At 38.0% G+C, this 15,332-nt stretch overlaps 2 protein-coding genes across 15 annotated transcripts in view; one reads left to right on the top strand and one right to left on the bottom strand.

Annotated features, from left to right (window-relative positions):
- Nucleotides 1-1,807, bottom strand: part of LOC124859170 (pleckstrin homology domain-containing family A member 1-like) — a 30,660-nt gene extending 28,853 nt beyond the window's left edge. For all 12 annotated transcript variants that reach the window (XR_007036024.1, XR_007036025.1, XR_007036026.1 and 9 more), the window contains exon 1: nucleotides 1,651-1,807. The gene's annotated coding sequence lies outside the window, so the exon portion shown is untranslated. The remainder of the gene's footprint in view (nucleotides 1-1,650) is intronic.
- A 1,368-nt stretch (nucleotides 1,808-3,175) lies between these two features.
- The window catches only part of phactr2 (phosphatase and actin regulator 2), a 64,244-nt gene continuing 52,087 nt past the window's right edge, over nucleotides 3,176-15,332 (top strand). For 2 of the 3 annotated variants that reach the window (XM_047351983.1, XM_047351980.1), the window contains exon 1: nucleotides 3,176-3,324. In XM_047351983.1, the coding sequence (XP_047207939.1) occupies nucleotides 3,186-3,324 (139 nt within the window). In that variant the 5' untranslated portion in view covers nucleotides 3,176-3,185. Of the gene's footprint in view, nucleotides 3,325-12,408; nucleotides 12,498-15,332 lie in introns of those variants that run through there. The other variant, XM_047351982.1, reaches the window with a different exon arrangement.

The raw sequence follows: 15,332 nt of genomic DNA, 5'->3' as shown, positions 1-15,332 counted from the left end.
TATTATATTGTCTACCCTTTTGCATTACAGAGAAGGGACACTTATAAATTATATATTTTTCTGAATTTGTGCCAGACTGCTTTATACTTATTGGTTTTGCCTTAATTAAGACAATTAAAAAAAATTGTCAAATTGTAATTGTTTATATCTTTCTTCTGTTTATTAGAAAAAATGCATGCTGCTGTATTCACAATGGTATCGGATGTCGATTCTTTTTCTTAGCATTTGCAGCGAGTTTGACATTATGGTACTACACGACCCGAGTAGCGATATGATAAAAAGCAAAGAAAGCTGCGGATGCAACAGGGGTCCAGGTGGCACACAGACCCGAGATACTGTATGATCTGTGAAAGAAGTTGCTTGGCAGAATCTGATGCAGATGTTGCTGAAAATGATACACAACATTTGCAAGCCACGGCCCATTGGTCTCGCAATCTCAACAGCACGCTGTGAAAGCACAAAAGGCCCGTGATCTCCAACACTCATCTTTAAAAGGTCTATGAGATATCCAATACGTTGCCAACATTTCCTAATGCTCCATGTTCCATGACAGATTTTGAAAGTGCAAATGGATAAAACAGAGTGACATATCTCGACATGAAAGTACATTTTCGTTTTAAATAGCTTCTTAGATCTTTGTGCTTCCTTTACCTTATTGTTTTAACACATCAATGATACTGAAAATAGCTAACTTCGAGTTGTGTCTTAATAACAGCATCCACACTGAACAGGGTTGTTCTCAACGTCGCCAAGGTGCTTTACTGATTTGGAAAAAGATCTGATTTTTGTTTATTTAACTTGCCCGTCACAACTGATCCGACTGGAAAAAAAAAGGTCCAATTCATGCCACTAGCCTAGACTTCTAGGCAGATCTCTAAGAAACAAAAATCAAGAAAAATACAAAAGAGCATACTCAACGAGAGTACTGAAAATAACTTGTATCAATTACTGACTACAGCATAAGAACCCGATTATTTATCACGGTACATGTTTACTTGGCATCAGAATGCCATTCAGAAAAACAAAAACACTGAAGAACAGATGAAGATGAGACTATTTACTGTAAAGGCCTCGCCCTCTGGAGGTCCTACTGCAGGAGTGGGACAGGTGGTTTCAGTTTAACCTTCTGCCCATAAACCGACTTTTAATGAAGTAAAAAAGACCAGCAGGTCTGATAACCACTACACAGTCCGTTTTAGATGAAAACAGAGAGTTCGTGACCAAGTGAGGATAATCTGAATGTAAAAGTTAAAACGTGTTTTAACAGACTCTACCCACAAATTCACCAACCCAACCAGATGAAATAGCATTAGAAAGAGACTCAGCTAGTCTTAGTCAACATTTGACAATTTAGATTACCACAACACGTTGAATGGTTATGCTAACAACGAAATTGACCGACAGGTATAGTTCGGGTTAGCTTAGCACTCTTAAAGTACGTCAAATGACTCACCAAATACCTCATGTACTGTGAATATCCCAGCTAAAACTACCGTGAATCTGCTGAGGCAACTACGGCTTGCGTTAACACAGCTAACAGAGATGACTGGGATTAGCCAGCTTTGTAAAATGTTAACGGCATATTCACAAGAAAAAGCACTCAAAACGGTTAATTTAGTGGCTTTCCTCATGATGAAAAACAAAGTTTACCTCCCAGTGTTCAACTTCCTACCAAGCGGACGCCGTCCCGTCCCGGGTTTGTTTAGTCTGTCCTCTGCGCCGCAGCCCCATCTCAGATCCAGAAGACAACAGTCATACTGCTGAGGGAGGATAAACAAAGATCGTCTGTGGCGAGGATTGAACCCTGGGATTACAAAAACGTCGATGGGTTTGACTGCGTTGGATTTAAACTATGACGGGAATGTGTTTAACTGAAACTGAATCTGCCTATAAGAGTGATTTATTACTGTCTATAACGACCTTGTTGAATATTATGTTCTCCAAGATTCAGTCAGAATTCCAAGAAGGAGAGAGGAAGGTTTCTCAACAACAAGACCTCAAAATCAATTCACTGTGTTTGAAACATAGTGGCAGCTGCCTAATAAACTGTAATTTGCACTGCTGGCTATTTGTGTCATTACATTTTGCACTGAGGTAAATACTTGTACAACCTCAAGTTATAAGTTAGTATAAGTATAATTCAGGTTGTGAGTACATTTTATTTATATCACTCTTTTCAAATATATAATTCCCAAACTCCGTCACAAAGACAAAGCATGTAAACTAAAACATGATTAGATACAAACATGATTAAAAAGGCAAAAAAACTAATAGCATGATGCAGCCAAATGAAAACAAATACAATCATATTTTAAAAAGATCATTTTATTAGGGCGATATCATAGTATTTGTGAACATGTGGCACTTGTACAACAGGTTGAGAACCATGACCCTATATGATTGGATTGATTTGTTTAAAATAAGTTAAATAAATTGGATCTGTTCGTCTCGAGATAACATTAGTTGGAACTACAGTATATAAATCTATGGAAGTAAATTGAGCACAGTTGTTCAACTCATAATACAGTGCTTCTGTTGTTGGTGTTGTTGGTGTCTTGTGTATATATATATATCTTTTGTTTTGTGTTTAGTTTCCTTTTAGATTTGTTGTGATACTATAGCATTTTTAATGTGCAAAATAAAAACTAAAAATAAGCGCACAGAAAGGTACTTTAAAAAGGGATTGGAGTGAGATATCTTCACCCATAACCTCTTCGAGCAGCAATATGATGGACTCCATGTTAAAAGGAATGGCAAACTTCGTAACAGAATGGCAGGTTAGCGACACCTAGCGTTTAAATTGTGAAGCCACGTTGATTTGCCTATTTTCTATCATTTTGCATTCACTTTCTGTACTTTTATCAACATTTTTAGATTCATCAGGTTAACTAGCATGTCTTATGTAATTTGCACTGGGTATAAAGTTATGATCTGATAATTCAGCTATGAGGGCTTAAGGAAATTTCCCAGCACCAGTTCTTAAATATTACCGTATCAAACTGCAGTCTTAAAAACCACAAGACAAAGCAGAACAAATTATTTTATTTATTCACAGGAACAAAGAAGGTAGGTAAAATTGATTTGCAGAAGATGAGTAGGCGGGGTCGGCTGTGTTAGCTACATGTTCATGAAGAGAAGTTTCACTCTGCTGCACCTCTCCTTGCGGGCTGGCGGAGGACGCGACCATGGAGGATGCGGAAGGGGACACCTACCCAGAGATGAAGCGCTTTGCCCACCTGCTGCCCGTCCCCAGGCACCGCTCCCAAAGTGACATCTCAGGGTTTCGCTCCAGAGTGTTGTTCAGGCTCCGTGGAGCCCGCTCAGGTAGGAGACGCGACTGCCTGACCCCTCATTGAAATACAAGCTATAAGCCTTACTTGTTATGATAGACAACAAATTGTATTTGGGTGCATATGTTTAAACAGACACATTTCTGTAATAGTTAGCATTACACTTTCTTCACATTTGGTTTTGCAAGCAGTTTTTTTTTGTTTTTTTTTAGATAGCAACTTCAAATGTCTATTAAAGCAGCACACCTTGCATTTAAGGCACATCCATTTTAAAGCTTGTGTGCTCTCTTGTTTTCATAACTTATAATTAGGGTATTACAGGTAATTAAACTTTAACCAACTTACTGAAAGATGTCACTGATGGGTGCTGGGGAATTGTGTGTATGTGTGGAAACAAGCAGCAGAGTAAAACCATGCAGGGTCCAGTGGGAGGGTATCAAAATGGCTTCAAAAAGACAGGCCGAATGCACCAGCCATGGTGTTAACCACCTATTTGTCCTCAGCCTCTCTTTTAGATGTCAGTGTGACAGTTTTGCAGTCTTCTGCCAATGGCTGTAGAGCGCACACCTGTTTATATACTGTGTCAGTGGTTTAAACCACTTCCTATAAAAAGTCTCCACTAGCCTAATCCTGCAGCAGCGCATCCATTTACCAGCATTACTAGTGGGGCGATTTCATGATAATTCACTGGTTATCTTATGAGATCTTCCATGTTCTCCTGTCTGATTAATCCGGTATAGCATTGCTGTCATGTAGAAGTTTTGCTATCTCTGCATGTCTTACACAGGAAGTATTGAGTGTTTATGTTGTAGCAGTAATTGCAGGAAATGGTTGCAGAGTGGAGCATTTAGAAAACTGGAAGTCCAAAGCTGTTTACTACTCCTAGCTTTTGAATGTTATAGTTTGAACTTCTAAAACCAATAAGCCCAAATAGAGTTTCAGATGCCTCATATTAATATCTTCAGACACAGTCCCATGAAATTTACTTTTATATGACCAAAATTTGATTTGATCTTAATTTAAAATGTTGACCTCCGTCTTAAAATTTTGTCATAATTTAAAAACACTGAGTCTTGTTTGAACAACAGAAGGGGGAGCTATTTCCCCATTATACTCAGTGATGCTTTTGGAATGATGTTCACTAAATTCAGGTGCGTTTCAGTAAGTTAGAACATCATCCAAAAGTCAGTTTAATACATTATGACTTATGACACTACAGTGTGGTGTGGAGGCAATCTGAGGTGTTAGAGAAGCTCAGGTTGCTATCATAATGGCTTTTAGCTCATCTTCATTGTTGGCAGACGAGCATTTTTTTGCATCTCCCCCTTGACAATAATTCATAGATTCTCTGTGGGGTTTAGATACAGTGGGTTTGCAGTCCAATCAAGCACAGTGATACCAGGGTCATTAAAGCAGGTATTGATACTCTTGGCAGTATGGGCAGGTGTCAAGTCCCGCTGTAAAATGAAGTCAGCATATCAGACCTTAAATACTGTGGTTCTGTCTCACCAATTGTCTTCCAGACTTTAGAAATTTGAATTCAAAATATGCTTTCATTTGAAAATAGGACTCTGGACCACTGAGCAACAGTGCTGTCTTTTATTATTCTGGGGAGCTGCTTCTGACATTATCCCTGGTTCAACAGTGACAAAACACAAAAAACTGACAGTTGCTTTCCAGGCACTTGGAATCTCTCCCAAACTCTTGAATGCATTTCCTTCCACTCAACTTTCCATAAATGCATTTACAGAAAGCTCTTTGTGCACAGCCAGCTTCTTGGCGTCTTACAGTTACTTATTTGTTCTTACCAACACTGTGGAAGGTGTTAATAATTGTTTGCTGGACAAGTGTTCCTAATGACTGTGCAGGCCATAACATTAGAACAATATAATTTTTCTGTATTCAAATTAATTGTTTTAATATTAGTATGTAAAAGATATGAGGAACTAGGTTTGGGTTTTTTATTGGTTTTAAGTCATGATCATCAAAATAAACAGAAATGTAGGTTTCACTGTTTTAAATCAAATCCTGAAATGATTTTTTGCTAATATTCTAATGAATACCTGTATATAGGTTGAATATGTGCACAGAGAATTATCCTTAAAATACCCTCACTACAGCACTTTCTAAATTCACGGTTCTCTTATTTAAAAGAAAAATATAGGAATATCATCAACTTTGAACAAAAGTGATTTATGGAGGCCAATAAATCCCCTAAATAACTTGAAGGTAAAAGCTCTTTGGCTAATTTTATGAGCCATTGTTTGAAATTGCTGCACTCAAGAAAAGCCATATTCATTCTCTTCTGAAGGCTAAACAAGATAAAGCCAGCAATTTTAATTGTTATTCTGTGTGCATTAGAAAATCTGAGCTCACATTAATTTTCAGGTTTTCAGTTATGATAATCAATTAGGCAGAGGCACCCCTGTGCTGCTCTTTGGTAATAGCACATTGTCCTCCAGATGGATACTTTCCTTAGGCTTCCATCTCTTGTTAATTACAGGGAAATAAAATGCGGAAACAGATAAATGAAGGAAGTGGATGGAAAGACAAGAGAAATAGGAACAAAAAGACCAAAAAGTGTAACAAAAAAGGAAGATTGAAGCAAGTAAAACAGCAGAAACAAAGAATAAAGGAAAAACAATAAAGCCAAGCAAAAAAAAGGATGCATGGATGTGGTGATTAAGTAGGAGGAGGAGAAGGCTGTAGAAAAGACAAAACGGAGCACTAGGAGCTCTGTTCCTTTCGGGTATCCTTCTCAAAATACAGTTGATTATAGCCCCTTTGAGTCGGCAATCACTACTTGTTAAAACATTGTGTTGCGCAGATAGCAGCTTTTTACCCCTCACTTCCCACACAGTCTATCCTTAGCCTCTGTTGTGGCTTCTGTTAAAGTATCAGAAATAAAACCCAGCTCTGAAACAGAAACGTTAAACCACAAAGATTCAAACACATTTAGCTCATAGCCCAACCTGAAATCCTTCATCACTTTAAATATTGTAGCACTCTTAAACATTTATATCAGGTATATAGTTGAAACCAGGTTTTAATATAGAGTCTGTCATTAAATAAAAGTCAGCATTTCCTTTTTGAGATCAGTTACATGTACTAAAATCATTTTTATTTGCTAAATATCAGAAAAATAAGAGAATGAATGTTTTATTCATTTGGGAATGCACCATATGTCATGGCTTTGTAAATGTCTGACTTCCTTGTGTGACATCATTGAAAGATTAAAAGTGATCAGCCAAGATACCAGGGGAACTGTGGACCTCCAAAAGTCTAGTTTAACCTTTGCCTACAAATTCTAGAAGTCTGAACATTTCACATCTATCCGTTCAAAAAATTATATGCAAGTATAAACACCATGTCTAGCCATCACACCGTTCAGGTATGAGTAGTGTTCTGTGTCCCAGACGTGTGTTTTAGTTCAAAATGTTCAAATACAAATATGATACCAAAGGAACAGACCTTGTGAATCCGCAGGTAAATGAGTCCTTCACCAACATGGGCTGAAAGGCCACTCAGGAAGGAAAAGGTTCTTGCACCAAACCTTTGTACATTTGGAGGAAAAAGTGGGAAGCTTGCAAGCCTGCAAACTTCATTCTTACTCTGATGTGGGTGGCATCATCATGTTGTGGTGGTGCCTTGTTTTAGGACTGGTGTTCTTCACAAACGGATGGCATCATGAAAAAGAACATTGTTTCATTGTTGTTTGTAAGAAAGCAACATCAGTCATGAAGATAAAGTTTGGGCACAAATCAGTCCTCCATATGGAAAATGACCTTAAGCACACCATTACAAAGTGACCAAAGGACAACAAAGTCTGTGTTTTGGAGTGGCCGTCACAAAATTTCAGTCCGCTGTTAAATTTATGGGCAGAGTTGAAAAGGTGTGTGTGAGCAAGGCGGCTTGGAAACCTGGCTCATTTACATCAATTCTGTAAGGAGGAATAGGCCGAAATTCCAGTAAACTATTGTGAGAATCTTGTGGAGAAAGACCCAAAATGTTTGATCTCAGTTAAACAGTTTTAGGGGAAGTCAGAAGGTTACAAGATATGTAACCCTCTGACTTTGAAGAATTAAACATCCTCTAAAAAAGGATTTCTCAGAGCACAGTGTGTGGTATACTACCCTTGTATGGAGGCCTCAGTCCTCAATGCGGTTGTCCCGGGTTCGAGTCCTGACCCCGGAGACCTATGCTGCATGTCTTCCCCCTTTCCTTCACCCTTCATGCCTACTTTTGAAAAATAACAAAAATAAATGCCACTAGTGCTGGAAAAGATTTCTCTCATAGAAATAAGCTTGGTAATCCCAGTTGACCTAATTATGCTGTATCTGACCCAGTTCCTGGTAACAATTGAACTTTTTGAAAGGTGGGAAAGAACATTATACCAACATGGTCAAACATGGTGGTGGTAGTGTGATGTGTGGGGTTCTTTTGCCTTTTCAGGACTTGGGCCACTTATCGTAATTGATGAAACCATTATTTGTTTACCAGTAAATCTTGAAGGAGAATGTCCTATTGCTATCTGTATTTTTTTCTTCAATGGCTTAATTAAGAAGCTGTGACATCCTTAAACAGGTCATTTATGCTCCAAAATCCTCCAGTGTGATTAAATTAAAACAATTTTGTGATGAAGAGTAGGCCAAAGTTTCTCCACAGTCATGCCATTTTGTTACAAACACTTGGTTTAAGGGTGAAATTACTTTTTCAGATAGGCCCAGGGAGATTTGGACAACTTTTACCATTAAAAACTGGAGACATCAACTGAAAACTGTATTTTGTTTTTTAGCAGAAAAAGAAGCATTTTGTATTTTGCTATGTGCTTATTTAAACATTTGGGTCCTATTGTGATAGGAAATACAATGAAAAAGGGTTTAAAATTGTGGGTTCAAAAGATTAAGTAATCACCTTAATGTTTATTTAGTCTCGGTCTGTTTTTAGGTAGACTGTGTACATTTTCATGTGAAAAACTGAAAGAAGACTATCTTTTTAATTACCAGCTGATCTTGGGAGGTACTGGCGTTTTCTAGATTTTATTGGTCCTATCAGATCCCTTTGTGTGTGTCTGTGTTGGTGGGTGCTGATGACATTGATGAGCCAGTTGTTTCTTCTCACTCGTCGTGAGTCGGTTCGTTGAAATGCTTAAAAAGTCAAAGTCTCACTTGCGCCATCTTCCCCTCAATCTGTCTATCAGTAACTCTGTGGTTACTTACTAAGCCTTTAACTCTATTAATATTTGTAAAAACGCCTCAGCAGCAAATGAGCAGGATGTTAACTCTACTCTGCTCAGCCCCTATAATGATGTGCTCATATAGTAAGTGCGTGTTTGTGTGTAATGGAAATGTCTGACATAGTGGGTTGATTTGACAAGACAGATAAGACAACAGCTGCTTTGTTGTCATATTAGTTGACATATTAGGAAATCAGTGAAGAGTGAAAAAGAGAAAAATAATTCAAGTAGGAAAACTGGATGCCACAGTATAAGGAGCAAATTACATTGACTGATGAAAGGGAAGTAGCTCCAAACTTTGCTGCATATAGCTGCTCTTATGCAGTCAATAACATAATGGTGGTGTGGACATTATGTCTGTCTTACTTTAAATGGTGTAACAGTGTTCACATCAGCTCTCTATCACACACACATATACAAACACACACAAAACTTATTTTTTAATCTCTAAAACTAAAAGTTAACCCCCCCCAAAGTCACTTTTGGGGTGTTTGCATATCGTTTGGCCCCTGTACTTACAGGGAGTTCCAATAAGTTGGGAATGTCTCACTCAGGTTTTGAATGTACCACTGTATTGTGCTGTACTGTGGACATCTACAGTGGTGTGATGAAGCATCTGCTACATTACTGATTTCTTCTGTTTTTTTATTTTTTGTCAGACTAAAAGTATTCAAATCATCAAACAAATGTTAATGTCATAAAAAGATAACCCCTGTAAATAGAAACTCAAATAATGATTTAAATTATTAAGGGAAACAACTATCCAACCAATCAGGGATTATGTTAAAATATTTTGCCCCCATGTTAGATGATGGGTTAACTCTGAATAACCAAATTTTTTGATTTGTGTATGTATACACGTACACAAATCAGGCATGTGTGTGTGGCAGTTTCACTAGCCACACACAAAGGCCTGATCACGGGAAGATGTAGAATCAGGAAGTCACTGAAACAGAACCTGTTTGTCTGCATGAACCCAGCTAAAAGATCTCAATAGGCCAACATATCATTACCTGATCAAAAAAAATAATCAAGAAGAGGTGAGAAAGAAAGTTGTTAGACTAGTTTTAGATCATCCTTTTGTTCCTTGATCTACACATTTATTTTGTCTCTGTTTTCTACATTTCACCAGTTTATGTTCTCTAAGGTGTTGCCATTTTAGTTTATTCTTGTGTTCTTTGTGCATTTTGAATTATCTCTGTGTACCTCCATTCAGGTTAATTAGTCTCCCTCCCTTGGCTCCCTGATTTCACTCTGCCTCAGCTGTTCCACACTTCCCCCTTGATTACTCACACCTGCATTTTTTTCGTCATTCTCCACACTTCCCTCAGTATACAAACTCTCTGGTGGTCATTACTCATTGCTGGTTTCTTCCATTGGACTGCCATAAGTTTTGTTTTTCTGTTTCTCTGCCCGTTGCTGCCTGTGTTCCTAGACCTGTTCTCTCTGTTCTCCTTTGTTTTTTTTTATTAAAGATTAAACTTTGGTCCTTCACAAACCGACACTAACATGTCAGATAATTTCTTCAGCAGAACTGAATTAAAAATATATATTTTTAACTAAAACATACTTAACCTATGTTTTAGCTTGAAACCCTAAGCCGATATCCCAGGTCAAACCCATAACCCAAACCTGTGGTGTTGAATGAATCCACGATGGGATCATGAATATTTAAGCAAAAATAGTCCCAATGGTGTTGTATTTCACCCAACAGTTTTTGTGTCAGAAGGAAAATTGAAAGCAACCATCTATCTGTTCCTCTGACTATGGTCTGTTACATATGCTTTGAGGCTTATGTCTCTCTCAAGAGTCTCTGAGCACTGATTAGTTGGTGTTTGGATTTGTGCAGATGTTGTGTATATCTAATATGTGTTCAGTATGTGCTTCGTTTATTTTTGTCATGGAGGGTGCCGTAGTCTTTAGATATGGTCTTATGGTGTTACTAAGCAACAATCAGACTGAAAAAATATGAAAGAGGTTTTGTTTACGGAGTAAACTGCCAGCTAATGTGCTTCAGCAAGATACCTCTGTTGTCACATCTGATTTAATTTCAATGAGGAAACAACTCGACAGAAACCATCTCAACAAAATTTCAACTCCTGATCGGTGCATTTTCACTATTACATTTAGAAGGTTCTTGGACACCTTAATTAATAAAGTCAATACAAAGCTAACAGCACTGTTCTGCAAATTTAATCTTGAGTTGAGACCTTCAATGTTAAGATCTTTAAATAAACACAAAAAACATAAAACAAAATACAAACTTTCATATAATTGGACAAGTGTAGCTTATTGAGTTGACTGCTACAAAATATAATTTCAAAGGCATAGATCCTATCACTCTGGGTTAGATGTTCTTTTTGAAATGAAGAATCGTATCTTATTAAAAAAACGTATGTTTTGAAGCAGTTTGAAAGAAGAAAGCTGATCTTTTATAACAAAGCAAATTCAGCCAGAGTATTTTTTTTGTTTCATCAAAACAAAATGAAACATCCCAATAAAAGATGCTTAAAGTAGTGCATTATTGTGATGTGGAAGAAAAATGATATGTGTCTTTTAAAAGATTTTAACAAAATCTGAAAAGTGTGTGTGCATTTGTATTTGGCACCTGAGTCGATACCAGCATGTCCTGCAGTTACAGCTGTTTTGGCTTACATCTCTACTAGCTTTGCACATCCAGAGTTCAAAGCAGACTCTGATTTAGCCTATTTGTCTTTGCAAAACAGCTCAAGCTCCGATTGGATTGTGTGCATCTTTAAACAGCAAATTTTAATTTAATTCTAAATTTGACTTATGTCTGGACTTCAAGTGGAATATTCTAAGGTGAATTTCCACAAGTTGTTCTATTATGCTGTAAGTTTAGGGTCATTGTTCTGCTGAATGATAAACTTCCTTCCCAATCTCAAGTGTTTTGTAGCCTCTAACAGGTTTTCTGACAGGATCGCCCTGTATTTGGCTCCATCCATCTTCATATCAACTGAGCAGCTTCCCCGTCCTGCTAAACAAAAGCATCCCCATGTCATGTTTGGTTGATGAAGGACCCAAGTGCAGATTAAACTGGCAGCAAAGCTCTTTGATGAAAACATGGAAAAACTTTCAGAAGGTGTGGAACAAGGAGGTCAGGATGTAATGTGAGCAATCGGGTGAAAAAAAAAGCATCTCTACAACTCTATGCCTGCCATGTCTGCTTTGTTCCTTAGTTCATGGTGCTGTTTGTTCACAAAAATAGGATACCTTTGCAGAACAGCTGCATTTATACGAATACTAAATTACACACAGTTGGATTCTGTTTACTCATTATGGGGTGATTGGTTATAAGAGATTATATTTTGTGGAGTATTTTTTTTGTTTTTTATTGTGGATTTTTAATTGTGAAGAAAATTTAAAACTATGTATCATTTTCCTTCCACTTCATAATTTTGTACTACTTTCTGCTGGTCTATCATATAAAATCCCAAATGGTATACAATGAAGTTGGAATGTGACAAGAAAATAACATTAACGTTTCGTTGCACCTCTCCCTATTCTTTCTATGTCACTTTGTAATTTCATAGGATACAGTGGAACAAAAATATATAAAGTTGGAGACATGCGGAAGTAGGAAAATTCTTGACAGTCAGGGAGATGGACAGAGATGCAGGATGAGACAGATCGCCACGGCGGGAAGGAGAGAATGAAGACCTGAGATGGAAACAAACATTAACTTTTAATGCTCTTCATGAGAGCAAGTGGATGGAAGAGCAGGCACACAGTGGCTGGAAACAGTAAGGGAGGGAGGGAAGAGTGATAAAGGAGGGAAGTGCAGAGAGGCAGAGGGAGGGGAGAGAACACAAGAGACTAAGGAGATAGAGAGGGAGGAGGGGGAGTTAGTGGAAGGTGGCAGAGAGGTTGTGTGTGTCGAGAAGAGGAAAGGAAAGGATCAGCTCAAACTCCTGTTCATATTCCCCCCCAAGATCAAAACATGGAACATGGTGAGTTTCCTCCTTGTATTATAAAAAAAAATATGTGTACTTCCTTGTCTGGCTGTGAGTCTATGTAGTGTCTCTGACTTTATGACTGTTTCAAACTTATGCACATAAGAGCTGAGATTCTACACTTCTTTTATTTCCTGTCACATACTTCATTTACAACTTATCTGCCAGTGATTGCTTTACTTGTGAGAAACAGCCAGAGTGGTCCAGGGCTGGAGTTGCTGATTGTTTAGCATTAGAAGCTGTTGTAAAAGATCACTTGACTGAGTGGCAGTCATCTGCCTGAAGTGTGTTTTTCTTGCCTTTTTCCACAACATGCAGTATATTCTGGGCTCACTTCAAAAGCAACACACAGTCATGGAAAACGTACAGCGAAACAGCACACTTTAGTTATAATTAACATTCCCATACTAATGCTTCCACTAGATCACCTAATTGCATTCAATTCTTCTTCACCAGCCTTCTGTTGCGTTGCGAGAGCCAGATTTGCAGATGACACTTCTAATCACCAGAAAGAAACAGTGGTTGTGTGCTTCACTTCAAATTACTGTGCTTTATAAGTGTGTAAACACTTAGATTATTAACAATCAAGGGGAAAAAAAAACAATGGCACCTGATTTTAACAGAGGGAAGGAAACTTGTTATGATTAATAACGCCTAATAGGGTTAGCGTCTGTACCCAAATCTGGTACATCAGTGCATCGGTTAGAGTTTCATTCAGCCAGAGTAGAGCTGCTTGCTAAATCAGGCCGGCATTATCTGATATACTTTAATTACTGTTTACTGAGGTTGACACAGCATTATCAGTGTGTTTAATAGGAAAAATCTCTGCTGTTGATTTTAAAGGGCGAATGGTCCACACTTGCATTTATCCCAACTATAATTTCAAGTGTGCATCCTCACCTTTTTATGCACTCATGCAGCACTCTTTCGTATGAAATTAGAATATACAGTGGATTCAATGTATTACTTTCTATACTTATTCATCAATAAGCATAGTCATAACTACCGCAATAATGCTATTTAATACAGAAATTTGCAACAGAAATCATTTTTGAACTAGAAGGAAGCTTTAATTACCTGAATAGAATACCTGAATATCTGTGTGAAGAGTTCTGTGTTTTGTCACAGAGGCATGCGTTTGCCACAAAACAAATTATGATTGCAAATTTGTGACTCATTTTGCAAGGCAAAGCAGCCATTGTGATCGTTTCTGCACACATTTGTGCCTGACTTTGCTATGAACTCTGTGTTGTACAGTGCTGTGAAAAAACCTGAGGGTGAAAAACTTGGAGCCGCATTGCAGATTTCTCCTGTTTTTGCCACACTGAAATGTTTTAGACCATGGAAAATGTTTAATATCAGGCAAAGATAACCTGAGAAAGCACATTTTCTACATCAAATGATGACTTTATTGATAATGGGCTGCACGGTGGCACAGTTGGTAGCACTGTTGCCTTGCAGCAAGAAGGTCCTGGGTTTGACTCCAGGCCAGGGGTCTTTCTGCTTGAAGTTTACAAGTTCTCACTGGGTACTCCAGCTTCTTCCCACAGTCCAAAGACATGCCTGTTAGGTTAATCGGTCTCTCTAAATTGCCCTTAGGTGTGTGGATGAGTGTGTGCATGGTTGTTTGTGTGTTGACCCCCCTATAGACTCCTGGAGATAGGCACCAGCTTCCCCACGACCCACTATGGAATAAGCGGCATAGAATTGACTGACAATTCAAAATCAGCCTGGCCCTTCGTTAAAACTAATCGGAGTTCAAGTTCACGAGCTACAGACCTAATTATTGTCAAACCTGTACAATGAACAAATTACTTGAACAGAACCTGCCTGACTAAATGAAGTAGGCTAAAATATCTGAAAAAGCAACACATCATGCTCCGATCAAAGGAAATTCAAGAACAGATGAGAAACAAAGTCATCTACATATATTAATCTTGTCAGAAAACAATGTTATGATGCCCAGGACTTCTTAAAAACATGTTGTGGGCTGATGAGACCGAAGTACAACTTTCTTAAAGGTGTGTGTACAGTCACATCAGAAAAAGAAGATCATGATGGTGGTAGTGTGATGGTCCGGCACTGCTTGAGGACCTGGATGACTTGACCCAATTCATCAGGCCATGAATTCTGCTTTCTACCAGAAAATCCAGAAGAATGTCCAGGCATCACTTTGTGATCTTCAATACATGCACAGTTGGGTTATGCAGTAGAACAATAATCTGAAGGCCACCAGCCTACACTCTGAATGCCTACAACAAAAAGAATGTTTTGATGTGGCCTAGTAAAAGTCCAGACTTAAATCCTATTGACATGTTCTGGCATGACCTTAAACAGGCTACTCATGTTCAAAATCCCTGCAATGTGGCCCGAAATAAAACAATTCAAAGAGGAGAGGGACAAAAGTCCCCCAGATTGATGTAAAAGCCTCATTTCCAGTGATCACAACACTTATGGCAGTTTTTGAAATAAGGGTGGCACAACCAGTTATTAGGGGTGAGAGGCGAATACATTTTTCCACAAGGTCAGACTGGTTTGGATAAGGTCCCTAAATAAATTCCTCTAAATTTCCCTAAATAAATGATATCATCATTTGAAAAATGCATTTTTTATTAAATTGGTTTAAAAATCAGTGACATTTAATTGTGACACAAAAGCAGAAACAGATTGAATCTGTCATGGGGCACAGCACAATGTTGTCTTCATGTGTTTTATGTCGTCTTTTTGTGTCAGAGTAATTTGAACTTTTATCTGCCTGTGTATTTATGATGATTTACCAGCTCGATTAGTCTATATAATACACTGTTAGGAACGTTTAAAAAAAAAAAAGAC

The sequence above is a fragment of the Girardinichthys multiradiatus genome, chromosome 22 (assembly GCF_021462225.1).
Source record: "Girardinichthys multiradiatus isolate DD_20200921_A chromosome 22, DD_fGirMul_XY1, whole genome shotgun sequence".
Classification (NCBI taxonomy): domain Eukaryota; kingdom Metazoa; phylum Chordata; class Actinopteri; order Cyprinodontiformes; family Goodeidae; genus Girardinichthys; species Girardinichthys multiradiatus.
Note: the sequence above shows the minus strand (reverse complement) of the source record. Positions and strands in the feature narration are given on the sequence as shown.